General features: G+C 42.9%; 2 protein-coding genes across 2 annotated transcripts in view; one reads left to right on the forward strand and one right to left on the reverse strand.

Moving 5' to 3' along the window:
* The window catches only part of LOC146672608 (uncharacterized), a 322020-nt gene that overhangs the window by 165315 nt on the left and 140741 nt on the right, over window positions 1-15964 (forward strand). The window lies entirely within an intron of this gene.
* Window positions 5850-15492, reverse strand: LOC146672615 (uncharacterized). Its single transcript, XM_085401316.1, has 2 exons — window positions 10349-15492; window positions 5850-7278 (listed from the first exon to the last, which is right to left on the reverse strand). The coding sequence occupies exon 1, from the start codon at window positions 12054-12056 to the stop codon at window positions 11082-11084; it is 975 nt and encodes a 324-aa protein (XP_085257442.1). The 5' UTR covers window positions 12057-15492; the 3' UTR covers window positions 5850-7278; window positions 10349-11081.

A 15964-nucleotide genomic window follows, 5' to 3' on the forward strand; every position in this document is an offset into this window, starting at 1 on the left:
TACTGGCAAAATCACTATTTAGTGCATCATGAAACACAGCTTGTTGAATCAACCCATGAATGCCTCTGTTAGCTACACAGAGTTGCTCAGAGTGCTTGTGTTACACTAGCTAATCTACTCAGTCACTTTAACAGAACTATTAACATTCACATCTCACAGAACTGATTTGATTGGAGCATTACAACACGTTTGCACAGAGCATAGGAGCGCACTGACTCTGCTTCACGAGCGCTCCACCTAACGAGCGGGCTCGCGGTGCGGTCGCGCGGGACACTCCTCTGGTTTTCTCCCGTGTTTACATATAAATAACTTTGGCGGACCGCCTTAACTCTCCCATTCACATTAACGTGGGTAACCATGGTGACAATAAACAACATTTTCGGTGCGAGCACCGTGTACCGACCTGTAAAAGCAGGTGAAGAGCAGAGTAAGGAAGACACGATGCGTCTCTGCTTTCCTCCAGAACGTGTCTGAGGAAGCAGCGGAAGGTGGGCTCCACTTACTGCTCCCCGAAACCCCGGAGCAAGCACCAAAGTTCCGCCCTCACTGCTTTCTAACATAAAATGAATCCCTGTTACATGGATTTTATATCCTCTTAAAGAAACTGAAAATAAATACATATAGCAATGAAAAATGTCCCGTTACATGAGTGTTTTACACAAAATAATATTCATGTGGTCATTCCCTCACAGGGGTGCCACAACTACACTGCTGTTTTGACAGAGACACAGTGTGTTTATCTAACTTGGCTGAAGCCAAAGTTCTCCAGACAAATTCAGTCTGTTTCTGCCAAGTGTGAACTCACTGGATGAGCGCCAGATACACAGAATCAAAAAGGGATAAATTACTTTTCTTATGTCATGTTCCCGTCACAAACTGGCTCAAGGAGAGGGGAAGCAGGAGTCCACAGATGAAATGTTCCTATAAATAAAGTGGAATTTATTCAAACTTTACCAAAACTTCAACACATCAAATACAAGCAGCTCAGCAGGGAGTGGATGTGTGTTGCATGTGCCAGGTGGATGCAGAGAGAGGCCAGGGCCACGTTCAAACCTGAACACGCTGCACAGTGTTTTGTTCCATTTGTTAGGGATGAATGAAATGCTTCCTTGAAAGGATGTGTGCAGTCACCAGTGGGCGTGGAAGCATGTGCGCCCTCATTTGGTGGGTGTGCAAGAAAAGTCATCCTGTCACACAGCAATGCCTACATAAATCACACCACTCTGCTTAAAATAATAATGTTTAGTGAAGCAGGTGAAGCAAAGGGCTGCTTTTAATAGGCTGGGAGACCCAGGTGTGCTGCTTTAGCTGCTGAGCCTCTTATGACAGAACAGCGGAGAGTGGTAAGAAGGGAGGAGGGGGTCTGGCTGTGTTTGTGAACGATAGATGGTGTAACTCTGGGCATTTCTCTATCAAAGAGACGCTATGCTGTAAGGACATTGAGCTGCTAGCGGTTAGCATGAGACCGTACTATCTACCACGAGAGTTTACACACGTGATTATGATAGCTGTGTATGTCCCGCCCTCTGCTAACGCTGCAGCAGCCTGTGAGGTCCTGCACACTGTAACCAGCAGACTCCAAACACAGCACCCTCAGGCCCTTTTCCTGATCTCTGGGGACTTTAAAGATGATGTAACCATTTAATTATGGTTACATCATTAATTATGTAATTAATTATGCAAAATGCAAAACGCTCAGCTGTGTCTCCAATCAAAGCTCTGTAACTTCAGAGGTGATGTTCATATGTTGACTAATGGTTTTCTTTCATTTTTGATGTACTGCAGAATATTTGTATAAAATCCAGGCCAGGAAAATCTCCTTCATGTGTTTCTGTGTTTTGTCTTCAGCTACGTTGACACAAAGGCCTCTGCTGTGACGCTCACACCTTTGATAAAGTCTGGAGAGTGTCAGCTTCCTGTTTATAGATACAAAAATATGTAATGTTGTGAACTCTGGCCGCAGCGGCGCAAGAAAAAGGAGAATTACGGGAAGCACTCACAACAGGTAAAATCAAAATAACAAAGTAAAGTAGGATAAAATAAAAAACAACAAAAGAACAACACAATATACTTCCCCGTACTGTTACTGCTAACCTCTGTTAACCTAGTAACTCTTACCTTCTAACTGACAGCTGGTCAATGAACGAGCTCCATAAACGCTCCATATTCACCTTTACATGGAATATAAAGGGAAAAGAAGAAACACAGTGCTGTGTCAGCGTTAGACATATAGATATATCCTTGCTTTTAATACATTTGAAGGTGGGTGGGAGAGGTGCTTCTCCGCGTAGTCTACGGTCTCTTTGGGATGGGTAAAGCTTTTCCTCACATCACCATGGGTCACTAACAGCTTTGCAGGGTATAGCAGTCTGTACCTGACGCCGGTCATCCCACGTAGTCTTCCTCTCATATTTGCAAATGCGGCTCTGCGTTTTCAACAGAGGGAGGGAAATCTGGGAGGATGTTTATTTTAAAAACCCTTATACATCAGGTTCTTGTTCTCTGCAGCTTTCAGCAGAATTTCCTCACCAATGTGGTAGTAGTGCAATCTCAAGATGATGGGCCGAGGAAGATGACTTTGTTTGGGACGCTGGCGATTCACTCTATGTGCTCGATCGATGAGTGGCTTCTCCTCGAGAGATAGCGCCTCCGCCAACAGGTGTGAACCAACTCAGTCATCTTGGGTCCCTCTGTGCCTTCTGGTATTCCTGCAGTTCTTAAATTATTCCTCCTGGAGTGCCTCAAGAGCTCCACATCTCTCATCTAACTTCTTTACCTCCGCAGACAAACGCTCCACAGTGGCCTGGAGAGTGGCGATGGTGTCAGAGTGGTTCGAGGCACAGTCCTGCAGTTCAGTCAAAGTGTTATCATGCCTGGCCACGTCGCTTTTTATGTCGGAAATTGAGGGCTGGATGCTCTGGTTCAAGGATGATATCTCGCCTCCTATGGTGGTAGAAATCTCTAATATGCAAGTGTCCAGTGCTAGTTAGTTAGTTCTAGTTCTAGTGGTTAGTGGGGCTTTATTTGATGATTCTAGTGTGTGTTACATTGTTGTCATATTGTTGAGTCGCAGAGCTGTACAGTGTTACAGTTTCTGTAGAGTCTGGTATAAGGAACTCAGATCCCTCTGTGAATAATGTTCACTGAAACTGATCTGTAGTTAATGAACTAGTCAGGATTTACACTAGAGAATGTTTCTGCCATTACATGGCCTGTATTTGTAGAGCGCTTTACTCGTCCCTAAGGACCCCAAAGTGCTTTTTTGCCCAAGGACACAACGACCGAGACTGTCCAAGCCGGGGCTCGAACCGGCAACCTTCCGATTACAAGACGAGCTGCCAACTCTTGAGCCACGATCGGCCCACATATTGTTGTCTTTTGTTGCAGACACCAAGTGTTGAGATCCTGTCTCAACCTCCTACATTCTTCCAGCAGGTTACACATTATTTTTTGTATTTGGAATCAAATATATGTGTCAGTTGGGCCTAGTGCAGGGGTCAGCAACCTTTAACACCCAAAGAGCCTTTTGGACCCGGTTTCCACGCAAAGGGTCAGGGTTCGGGAAAACACTGGGAGCCGCAAATACTTTGTGACATCTAAAATGAAGATAACACTGTGTATATTGTTTTTACCTTTATGCTTTGTGTGAACAACTACAGTGTGTTGCTTATGAAATCCATGAAGTGCTACAGAGAAAATTACATTTGATTTATGTAATGAACACATTTTGAGCTCTTAAAGAAATATAACAAAGGAAAGCTGAACTACAATGATCCATGTAGCAAACACAAACTGTTATATCGCCTTTGGGCTTTTGGAGCCTCGACCTGACTTTTAAAAAAAGCGCGTTCATGCAAACATCGTCGGGTCTGCCGTGATATGTTTACAACGGGACTTCTGCTCCTGAACCTCTGCGCACAGCGTCTGCAGGTAAGGTAACTTTATTTATACCCAAAGGCAAGGTAAATTTGCTTTACAGACAAATGACAGCATTTGACATCCCTTTAAAAACACACATACCTAGTAAATATATAAAGCTCACTGTGACACATACTTTAATATTTCGAATCAAAAACAGTTCTTATTTAATTCAGTGACAGCAACGGGGACAAAGCTATTTTTATAACGCTTTGTCCTGCATCTCGGAAATAGAAACCTCCGTCCTGAGGGAAGAAGCTGAAATTCACCCCTTAGAGGATGGGAACCATTTTTAAGGATTGATAAAGCCATCCTCTGTACCTGCTCAGAGTACAGGGAGGCTAAACAAGACTGTGGCTCACCTATCAGACGACTGGACCATCTCACTATCTGATTCAGAGAGTTTTTCTCTGTGACAGAGGTCTGACCGAACCATGCCACCAAACAAAAGGATAAAACAGACTCAATAAAAGAACGATAAACAAAGTTAAAATGTTTTGGTCAATGTGGAAATGAACAAGTTTCCTAAGGCAATAAAGGTGCTGGTGACCCTTTTTACAAACTGATTTGCAATTTTGATCAAAGTTCAGTTTTTCATTGATTATGGTCCCAAGATATTTATATGATTGTACTTGCTCTATTTTCTGACCTTTAATTAAAGTGACTCCGTGCCCATTTTGTTGTTTCCTAAAATCAACAACCATGTCTTTTGTTTTAGATATGTTCAGCTGGAGATAAGACTCCTCCCACCACTGAACAAAGTCATCAATGACTGGGCCGTGGTTAGTTTCACCCTCTTTCAGTAAGCTGACAATAACAGAGTCATCTGCATATTTAATAATGACCCTGTTTTCATGTCTGCCCTGACACATGTTTGTATAGAGAGTGAATAATAAGGGCGATAGGACGCAGCCTTGAGGAGAACCTGTGGAGGAGAACACTGGGTCAGACAGAACCCCATTTATTCTCACTCTTTGTGACCTGTCAGTTAGAAAATCTAAAATCCAGCCCAGCAGGTTTTTCCTGATTTCAAACTGTTCTAAAAGTCTTTTAATTAAAATATGGGGCTGTGTTGTATTAAAAGCCGAAGAAAAATCAATGAAAAGAAGTCTTGCAAAAGTCCCTTTACTCTCTACATGTTTAAGAATCAGATTTATTAAAGTCAAAAGTGCGTCCTCCACTCCTCTGTTGGGCCTGTATGCAAACTGCATTGGATCCAGCTGACCTTCAGTCTCTTCATAATCACATTTCTGAGGATTTTTTCAAAGACTTTCATGACAACTGAAGTGAGGCAACAGGCCTGAAGTCGTTTAGATTTAGGGACAGGAACCACGACTGCTTCTTTGCAAAGAGAGGGCACATGTTGTGTTTGCAAGGATTTGTTAAAAATAACCTGAAATATAGGCCTGAGTTCATCAGCACAAGATTTAATTAGGCGGCCACTAATATTATCAGGACCTGGCTCTTGTTCACATTGACTGTATGAAAGGCCTTTTTAACATCGCTGAGTTCAATGATAAAGTGCTGAGTATCTCTCAGTTTCTGTTTCACTTCCCAAATATCCTCGCTGAAATCAGAAGAACTAAAACGAGCAGAAAACATGTTTAAAGCATTTGAAAATCTCTGTCTGAATTAAAACATCTAAAATGACCTGACTGCTGCTCTGGGGATTTTGAAACCCTGCTATGGTTTTCATACAAGTCCAGGCAGACCCAAAAGTTTTTGCAGCAAATTTGCTTTCAAGAAGGTTGTTAAGTCTAATTGTTGAATGTTGCCATTGTGTTTCTTAAATTTGTACAGTCTTAGTTTAAGCAGTAGGATCAAAGCCATTCCTTTGATCCTGACCACCTCTCCAGCCACTCTGTGCTGGGGGAGGTTTTATTGTAGATACATCCTATCTGAAAGATCTGTTTCTTTTGATGTAAGCTTCCTGGGTTTATGACCCTTTGGTCAGCAGGAGGTCTGACACACACACACACACACACACACACACACACACACACACACACACACACACACACACACACACACACACACACACACACCCAGTGTATACATTTACATACAGTCCTTGTCTTTGTAACCAAAGGGGGGTTGCAGGGGGAGGTGTTTTGTAAACTATTGTTTAAAAGTATTTAATAATTCTAGAGTGAGTATAACGACTGCTCATCTCCCTCCTGTTGAGACATGGTATAGCCAATGGCTCAAAATAGCAGCAGTCTTATACAAATTATTAGGCAGTACTGGTTTATCACACAGATAAAAAATCATCCTGCAAGCTTGCTCCCTCTGTAAGTCACAACTGTTTTCCTGCTGTAGGTGAGTGGGCCTGCATGTCTGCTGATGCTGTACTGATAAAAGGTTAACACCATGTTTAACTACAGCTGCTTCTCTTGTGATCTTATCTGCAAGAACTTTCCCTAATGCAACTGGATCTCTCCCTCACATGTGTGCTGCACATTTACAAACGGCAATTCCACTGGTTAATAACGCTGCCTCCAGCAGAATTTGCAAGAGTTTGGTGTGTTCTGCAGGTTTCCCTGTAGAGGTTGTCACACCTCGTCTCACTCACTGCACTACAAAGAAATGTACAGTAGCAAATGCATACTGCCTATCAGTGTATATTGTCTCTCTACAGCTTTACACGCTTCCGTTAAAGCTAGCTCAAGCAAATATGAAACATGCTAGTTGTCCTACATAGATAACTCTCTCTCACTGTCTGCTACAGTAAAACCTGTTCTAGTCTGTCCCTCTGCTATTGTAAAACTCAAATCATCAACAAACCAAACCTTTCCCTCAACGAGTGGCACATCTATTAAGTCATCCCTCAGCTTACACCTCTTCTCCTCGCGCTCCCTACACTCATGAGAAGTGCCCTCCTCCGTTGGCAAAAAGGGTTAGACAGATTCAGAATTGTGCACCACTTTATGGTAATATGTGTGGTTGTGAGAGTAACAGTAACATTAAAGACAAGTGTCTTGTAGATGATAGAAATGTAAGTTTAGTCTGCAGTAGTAAACATCTACCTCGTGTGGAACTAACAATGTCAAAAGGTGAAATAAACTATTTCCTGAAACATTGTACAGCTTAAGCTGCTGCACATACTGATCTCACGCATGGAGGTAAAGCACGAGCAACTAGAGCTAATCTTTTAGGATAGTAAGTTACTGGCTTCACTTGTGGAAAAAGTGCTGTTAGTTATTTTACAGTCACCTGGCATTTGTGCTGTTCACAGAACCACAAGTCCATCGCTGGACCTCCTCTGCGCTGTCACTTTTTGGAGCTTGGCACGCTCCCTCAGCTTCCATTTTGTGGGCGATCCTCTCAGCCACTCCTTCTCGTCATGGCACCTCACGACATCTACAAATTGAAAAAATGACACTCCTCTCGCCACACGGCTTTCGCCATGTGTCAACTCCCCAATGAGACATGTACAAGAATGTTGCACAGTCCCCCTAAAACAATCTCCAGGGTTTGTCCCTTGGAGCAGCTTCACTCCAAGCTGTAACCCTGTGTAAAAACATTAGTCAGCACTTAAATGTTCAGCTTGTTTAGCTCCCAGCTCCTGTATCACAGAAGACAAAGTCTTAAATTTAAAACAACTTCACATTTGCAACCAACTGTAGATCATAAGAGTAATAAAGTATTCAGCATCACAGAGACAAGTATCATTGCAGGTTTATTTGAAACTCATTAAACTCCTACTTTTTCCCATAATTTGTTCCAAATTATTTAACATCTCAACGTCATTCCACATTGTAATCAGTGACTTCCCTTAAGTTTGTCACTCACCATGAGCCCAACAGTGTGGTCAGATAATGAGCTCCATGTAACTATTCTGTAACCACTGCACATCTGTTCAATCGTCACTCGTCTGTCTGTGCTGAATCCTTTACAAATCACATGATCAACCATCTGCTGTAAAAAGAAATGTAAATGTTAGCGCTGCGCAGGTGTATACACTTTCTCACAGTAATGTCTGTGAGCAACACAAGTTAGTGAATAACACACACACATGGTAAATTCACAGACAGAGAATTTAAACTAAAAAGGTTAAATTTTCAGAGTTCACATAGTCATGTGAACCACAATAGGAATCCTGTGGTCTCCTTCTCCTGCAACAGAGACACACACAGAGATACATCCACACCTTTGTCAGGTGGGGGTTGACTTCACACAATGGTGTTAAGTCAGTCAGTCAGTTCCCCATTTATTTTAAAATTCTTACTCATTCACTCAGTGATTCCTTCTTTTGCTAATTGTGGAAATTATCGTCGCATTCGTTTCCACGCTCAGCAAAGAAAAATAATTTAGATTGGATTTCCTCGTTGAATCCTTTTGGACAGGAACTTGTTTCCTAATTGTCCCAAATAAGAGCCCATTTTAATTTTGGAGAAGCTCACTTTGCAACAGTTTTCTCGACGACGCTTCGATTCTAATCGTGCAGATCTTCTCAAACAGAGATCATCAAACAAAACTTTCAGTGCACCATGAAAGTAACAAAATAAAAGAAAGAAAATCAAGGAAATCAAAGAAAATAATGGAAAGAAAGGCCTTGTTTAAGTCATGACACGTGTTCTTCATGCCAGGGGGATAAATCGTAACAACCCAATTGGCAGGTTCAACTTTAGTAATAAAAGACAAATCAACAGCCAGTTTAATCTCAAACATTCATCCAATCAGCCATACACACAACATACAGCATAACCCTGTTGTCTTAGCACATAATAAGTTTTAGTTCTCATGTAACTAAATGTGTGCCATGGTAAAACGTCTTCACACACCAGAAACTCACAATCAGCTCACTCAACTCACTCATTTAAAACCTCTCATCAGCATTCTGTTTTCTCCTATATGATGCAACCATCTGTCCTCCTATAATATTCAGTCCACTAGTCTATGTATCACTTTCATCTTACTAGTGACTTGGACAAGATGACAAACAGAATCTCATGCTTAAGATGCTGTCTGGTCTCATGAGTATCATTGTATGTGTATATGCATGTAGGGTTAGTATAGTTAATGCATTTTCTGTATGTTTTTGTGTTCTTCTCTCATCACACTTTCATTATTCTCATCACTGCTTAAAACAACACACATCTCTCTGTTTTTTTTCTTTCACTGTCCTTTTCTCCAAAACAGAAAATAGCATTACAGCTGTTTCAGACTGAGAAACACCAAACACTCATCATGCTATCATTCATCCACACAACTATTTTATTTCTTTTTGTCCACTGGGCAGGTGACCTGCAGAATCACGTCTGCCCCAGCTGGATACCTTTCACACACACCATGACGTCAGACACTCTCACACTCGCCGAATTGATCAGGAGAAAAACTTTCTTCATCTTCACACTCTGTTACAGAAACACCATATGTTTTTTTTTTTTGTTTTTTTTTGTGTCAGGGATGGATATGTGGTTGTAACGTTTGTGTTCACTAACTTTACTTTCTGTTTCCTACCTTGCCTAGTCTGTAATGGACTCAATGCTGCTCCTAATGCCTCTCCATACTCAGCCTTTAATCTCTCCTCCACTTCTGCCTCTGCTCTCTCACGCTCTTCTCTGGCTCTTCTTTCTGCTAACATTCTTGCTTTTTCTAATGCTTTTCTACGGTGTTGTTCTAGAGTAGTTGCAGTGGATTGAGCTGTAGTTTCGTCCTCTGGTTTCACAACTACTTCTTGCAATATTGCTCTTTTAACATTCTGTGCTTCTCTCCTCTTCTGAGTCTGCTCCAGCCACAACTTAGCAACTGCTAACTGCAATTCCTTCCTCTGCTTCGCTTTACCTGTTTTACCTGCTACACTTACAGCTATTCTTTCTACCAGCATTTTACACTGAACTTCCACTAATGTCCCTTCAAATCCACATTTCTCACGCCAACAACCTACATACTGCGTGCTGCCTGGTAAAACTTTCTGCATAAATTTTACATCTCCTTCTAAGGCAGACTTACACATTTTATTCTTCATTACAAGACAACAATCAGCCACACTCACGCAGACCACGTCTGGCCCGCACACACACACAACATAGGCCTATCGCTTGCGTCTGCACGCACAGCTAGCGCTCTCTGTTGAAAACTCTCAAACGCCCCATATGGCGGAGAATTCAACCTTCGGACACTCTCCAACGCCCCAAATGGCGGAGATTCCGGACTCCGAACCTAGGTTCTCTCCACGCCCCAAATGGCGGAGAACTCTCTACTCCCCAAACGGCGGAGAAGCCTGCGTCTCTCTCACGCGGCTAGCGCGCTCCCGGACTCACGTTTAACGCACAGCCCGTAGCCGCTCTCTATTGTTTTGGGTCCATGTGCGCTCTCGTGACCAGCGCTCCCCCGGACTCAAACGTTTCACGCAGAATCACGGTGACGCTTTTCTAGGATCCCACATTCATTCACAAGGTTACAGAGACGCTCTCTGATTGCTTACCGTTGTGTTGCGTTTCGTTCACAGGAGAGTCCTAGAATCCCGTCAGTCGCCGTCCACGAGGGGAGTTCAGACGCTATTCCACCGGCCTGGTCGCGAATTTAACACTCCAGGGCTTTGTCAGGCGTCCTAACGGCCTGGTTGTCGACAGTCTGCGGCGTGTCCTCTCTCCCCTCAGTGTGCGGCGAAATTCTTGGAATCCGGCTTCGAAGGACCAATTAATGTTGGGTCTATCAGTTTGTAACATCTTGTCGTACATTTTCTGTCACATCGTCATTAATCACACAAAGTCTTCATGTTCCAACAGGCCAAAGTTATCATCATCATTTGTCACAGCTGTATATGCAGCAACAGTAGAAAATATTATGCGGTTAATCATGAGTCTTAGGCATGGCAATATACACATTACAAAAACACAAAATAAAAGTAAAAATATCCCAACTCCGATGAGTAGTCTTTTTAGCACCTGTAACCAGGAGCCAGTTTATAGCCAAGAAAACCAGTCACTTGTATCACTTACATAGTCCTGATTTTGAGCCTGCTGGATCTGTCTCAAAACATTCAGGGCGTCAGTCATGTTTGATGAATGCACGTCGTCTGGTATCTAAGTGCAGCATGTGGTATTAAAAAGGACGCAAAGTCCCCCTTTCTCTGCTAATAACATGTCCAGAGCGACTTGGTGTTGCATCGCTGTAATCCGTAATGCATCAATTTCCTGGTTCTGCTGTTTGTTGATCTAACATGAAGCGTTCAGGAAAAGTCCAAACCGGTAATCCAGAGTTTCAATTCTCAGCATGTTTTTTTCAGCTCCCACCCAGGGGAACAATGAATGGAGTACTTTCTGTCCAGTAGTCCATAAGTTGAATTCCTTGGGCACGTCGCCTCCCCATATCGGGTCATGTGCTTGAAGTTTAGGAATCACTAATCTTCTTTTCCGGTGTACTGTAGAAGTGGTGTTCACTGCAGTCATCCTGAAGGTGTGGTCTGAAAGGAATATAGGAGCACATGTTCCTGTCCAGTCTGGGGGCAATATGAAATATGCCCGTTGTCCACATAGCCAGGCCATTCCTTGCACCCAGTATGTGCCGTTAGAGGGTCCACTCATGTTCACAGGTGCGCCCTCTCCGTGGCCTGCAGTTTGGACACAATTTGTGGTGTCTCCAAGGGGTCTGTTACCTTTCTCTTGCTGGTAACACATGGAGTGGTTCTTTCCTGGCACTTGGTCCAGGAACACTGGGAAATGGATAGAGATATTCCGATTTGTCACATTGAAGTCGATCCAAAAGAGTTGATCACATGTTCCATTACTAAGTCCAACAGCGTGTGAGATTTTATCGTCGATGGTGATTCGGCTGTGTTGGAATCCAATGCCAGCAAAGCTAGCTGCACACTTTGCTTGAGTGTTGTTCATATATTCGCCATATAATGTGGGGTGTGTCGACGTGCTGGGCATATGAGAACAGACATAACAGTCTGTATTTGCCGATTCTGCCTTTGTTCTGTCGTGGATATAACGGTACCAGGCATTATTCATCCACGGATGAATGTGATCTTGCGTCATGTCCCTTAGGTAAGAGTTGTCGTGTGTCCATCTCTTCTGCCTGCCTCCTGGTTCAGCTGCTGTTGAGGTCAGCTGAAGTCCTGTAAGGGTGAGCATCGTAGTCAAGGTAACCAGGAGGGTCCACCTCCCCATGGTTGCACACAGATCCATCACACCTCACACTTGGTTGCCCTAGAGTTGACCAGAGGCTGGAGGTTGGAGTGCGAGCTTACCCTACGGGGGCTCAATCAGCACTCCCCCCTCACCACTGAAACAACCAAGTGTGAGATTTCCCTAATGTGCTGTCTTGGGGGTGTCGGGGTTTCCTGGGACCTCGACCTCTTTGCAGTGGCTCTGATAAATCCAGGAGAGTCTCTCTGCTATTTTGCAGGTCAAGGTGATGTTCATAGGAAACTGCTGTCATCACCACCATAGCTTCTGGTTCCTGTGCTTTCACAGAATCATAATGCCATCCTTAGATTCCCTCTGCGCTGTCGATGGAGCTTGGCACGCTCCCCTCATCCTTCAGGTGCCCATCTGTTGTCCACAATCTCCTCTGTTGGCCTCTGGAAATCTCCTTTGGCACAGCTCTCATTCCAACGCAGTTTCATGGTCCTTGCTGTGGCTCCAAAGTCTGATCTCATGATGGGCCCTAACCAGCTTGACCTTTGACCTCAACCACTGCCTGGTGCTGTCAGCTATGCCTGGAATGGTTCTCGCTTCTCACTGGGCCTCTGAAGATTTCCCAGGAGATTACTGCTGCACCTGTATTTTAGAAAAACTTCTATTTGGAGAGCATGTCAACAATCATCAAACCACATTCTTTAGTTCAGTGAACTTATAGACCATCAAAGCCTCATCTGAACATGGGTGCACCACTTGCATAGGTTTAATACCCATAAATAAACGGTTAAATCACTGCAACAATAATAATAGAAAACATTGTTTAATGTTTATCCTTGGACTCCACCTCTTGACGCATGGACACTTCTCATGCGTCAACTCACCAAACCTGGATCCCTGTCTTAAAAACTGGCTCCACCAGGAGCCTGCATACACAAAATCTGGAAATAAAATCAAACTTCACACGTATAAACAATTATATCAAAAAAGTAATAAGCATTCAGCACGGGCGAGACAAGTGTCATGTGCAGGTTTTCTCAAATCATTAAATCACTATTGTTACCATAATTCGCCTCAAACATGGATCATCCCATGTGCTCAGTTAACATTAATGTAATCGGTGACTTCTCTTAAGCAAAGTCACTCCACTTATATATTATTATGGATTCAAAAGTGGCCAGCAAATGAGCCCATAAAAGACAGGCAGGACATGGTTAGACTGTATAGAATAAGTACATGAGGATTACTCCAGCAGAGAATGGTCTGACTCTTTGAGATTATATATGTTAGAGCATTTAGAGTTCCAGTCTTCTGTAGTGATGATAGAAAAGCAGAAGAGAGAGCATATTAGCAGATTAGATGCTTGAAAATGTTTAAAAGTAAAGTAGTTATGAGAACAAATGATCTGCCAGATGATTCTGTTTCTTCGCAGGAGCAGAGCCTGAAGTCTGGAGATTGGATGATGATATCATCATCATCATCATCATCATCATCGTTTATTTGTATAGCACTTTAAGAACACACCAGGCAGACCAAAGTGCTGAACAACACAGATCAAAACAACAACCAAATTAAAAATAACAACCAAATTAAAAATAAGGCCATGGAGAGGAAGTGCTGGTCCAGTCCACGATGGGAAGGTCCATATCGGATGCTGCTGACGACGACCACAGCAGTGAAGATTGCTGGAAGGAACACTTGGATATATCAAGCGCACTGCAAGAAGGTGACACACATCCAGGCCAGCTCGGAGTAAGTGGCAGGAAGACCGGGAACAAAGGGGGGGGGGGGAAGCCTCCAGGGCCCCTCGACTCAATCCGGTGAAGAAACCAACTGAGCCACAGGTACTCATCAGAATGGCTGGGAATGTGCTGTGCATCTTCTTGTGCCTGTGGACCCTGAGTGGGATGACAGGGAACGCACTGGAACAGAGCAAACCACACCCAGTACCAGCATGGGTTTTCAACAACTACTGGTGGCAGTTTAAGAACACAACCGCTCACATAAACAACGAGACCAATGGTTATGCTTGTGATGCCACTGGCTACACATTCTTCTGGACTGTGGCCATATAGCATCACTGAGAGCGAGACAGTTTGTTTGGTTGCCTTAGCAACACATCCAGGAACATTGCCAACTTTTCAACTGCTCTGAACCTGAATGGAAGGTTGATTCACCAGTAGCTGGGAAGGTGAACTGCTCTGGTGAGACAGACCTGCTCGTCTGACTCAAAGAATATGACTTGTTGCAGGACATTATACAGTTAAACGAACTGGAAACAGGCCAATTGCCTATGTGTATGAAGGACAATGGATTAGCCCAAGTTGGAGATTAACCATGGAACATGGCAACATCACCTATTCTTTTGTCTTTTGCAAGAAGGATGTAAACAGAGAAGCCTTTTGTCTACATTCACATCATGAACACTTGAGGTTTTGAGCCAAGAAGATCAAAACAGCTTGATCCAATTTCCTTTACAAAGCTTTTTCTGTGGTGACAACAGGACAGGAGCAGAGTTGTAAATGCAGATAATTCACCAGTTGACTCTAACCCCCACAGGATGCCTACAGTGAGAAGATTTGGGGGGTTGATAGGAGTCATAAAGACGGGTGTTGACCAGGCTGCAGCTTTGAAGTTAGCTGAGAGCCACATGAACAAACAATAAAGTCAACTGATGTGTTTAAATACCTATGTCTGTATACAGTTGGATTGTAGTGACATATGATTTTTGAGAATGATGATTCTTCTTGTTTGACCTTTGACATTCAGTTGTGTACTTTTGCACAACAGGAGTAGATCCGCCACAAGGCTGGATAGCTTGGTTACCGTCTGGTCCTTGGTGGCATCTTCTTTTGAAAATATTAATTCCTGTTTTTGAACTGTTGATACTGATTTGCTTATGTATAGGATGTAGTTTACTGTGCATGAATGAAATCTACACTGACACTGTCTGAACAAAGGGTGCATAAGTTGAAATTTAAGTATACAATGACAAAAAGGAGGGAAATGTTAAGTCTAATTGTTGAATGTTGCCATTGTGTTTCTTAAATTTGTATAGTCTTAGTTTAAGCAGTAGGATCAAAGCCATTCCTTTGATCCTGACCACCTCTCCAGCCACTCTGTGCTGGGGGAGGTTTTATTGTAGATACATCCTATCTGAAAGATCTGTTTCTTCTGATGTAAGCTTCCTGGGTTTATGACCCTTTTGGTCAGCAGGAGGACACACACACACACACACACACACATACACGTTTTTCCAGTCACGTGGGGACTTCCATCTAGGAGGTTACGCGTGGGGACACAACATTTCTAAACGTAATAGAGGTATTATTAAGGCATCATTTGAACTCTTAATTTTTTTAGGGATCAAACATCTATTTTGGTACCGCAATTTGTTAAATTTAAAAAATCCAATTTTTGTCAGGTTTTTCTACCTGGTGGGGACACAGCTTTTATGTCTTTTCACAAACCACCACCAGGTGACACTGTTGCACGTTTACAGTTAGAGGGTGTATATATAGGAATTTACAACCCAGAGTAATCAAAGCTGGTATAATGAAAAAGCTTTCAAGTGCTGGTTGGATTTCAGAGAATGGTTTCTGCTACAATTTTCATTTATTGAGTTTTATATTGTTTTTGTTATTTTGTCATTACCCCTTGTATTTGTTCACTGGACAATTTGTGCACTGGCCTCTGCTTTCAATAAAAAAATGTTTCAACTAAAGAGCATAGCTTTCCAACTTTTCTTTTATATATACAGTATAAAAAAAGAACTCTCCCTGCTCAAAGTTAACCTGAACAGCAAAGAAAACAATCTTTTCAATACTAATGTATCATTGCTGTCATGGCTGTGTGTAGACGGGCAGGAAATGGTGGACCCAAAATGCAGACTCACGGAGACGAAAGTGAGCTGAAAAAGCAGCTTTATTGCTGAACACAAACTAACTTAAACTGAG

Source organism: Rhamphochromis longiceps, linkage group LG3, assembly GCF_057381845.1.
Source record: "Rhamphochromis longiceps isolate RC_006_pf linkage group LG3, R_longiceps_female_GT1.1, whole genome shotgun sequence".
Classification (NCBI taxonomy): Eukaryota; Metazoa; Chordata; class Actinopteri; order Cichliformes; family Cichlidae; genus Rhamphochromis; species Rhamphochromis longiceps.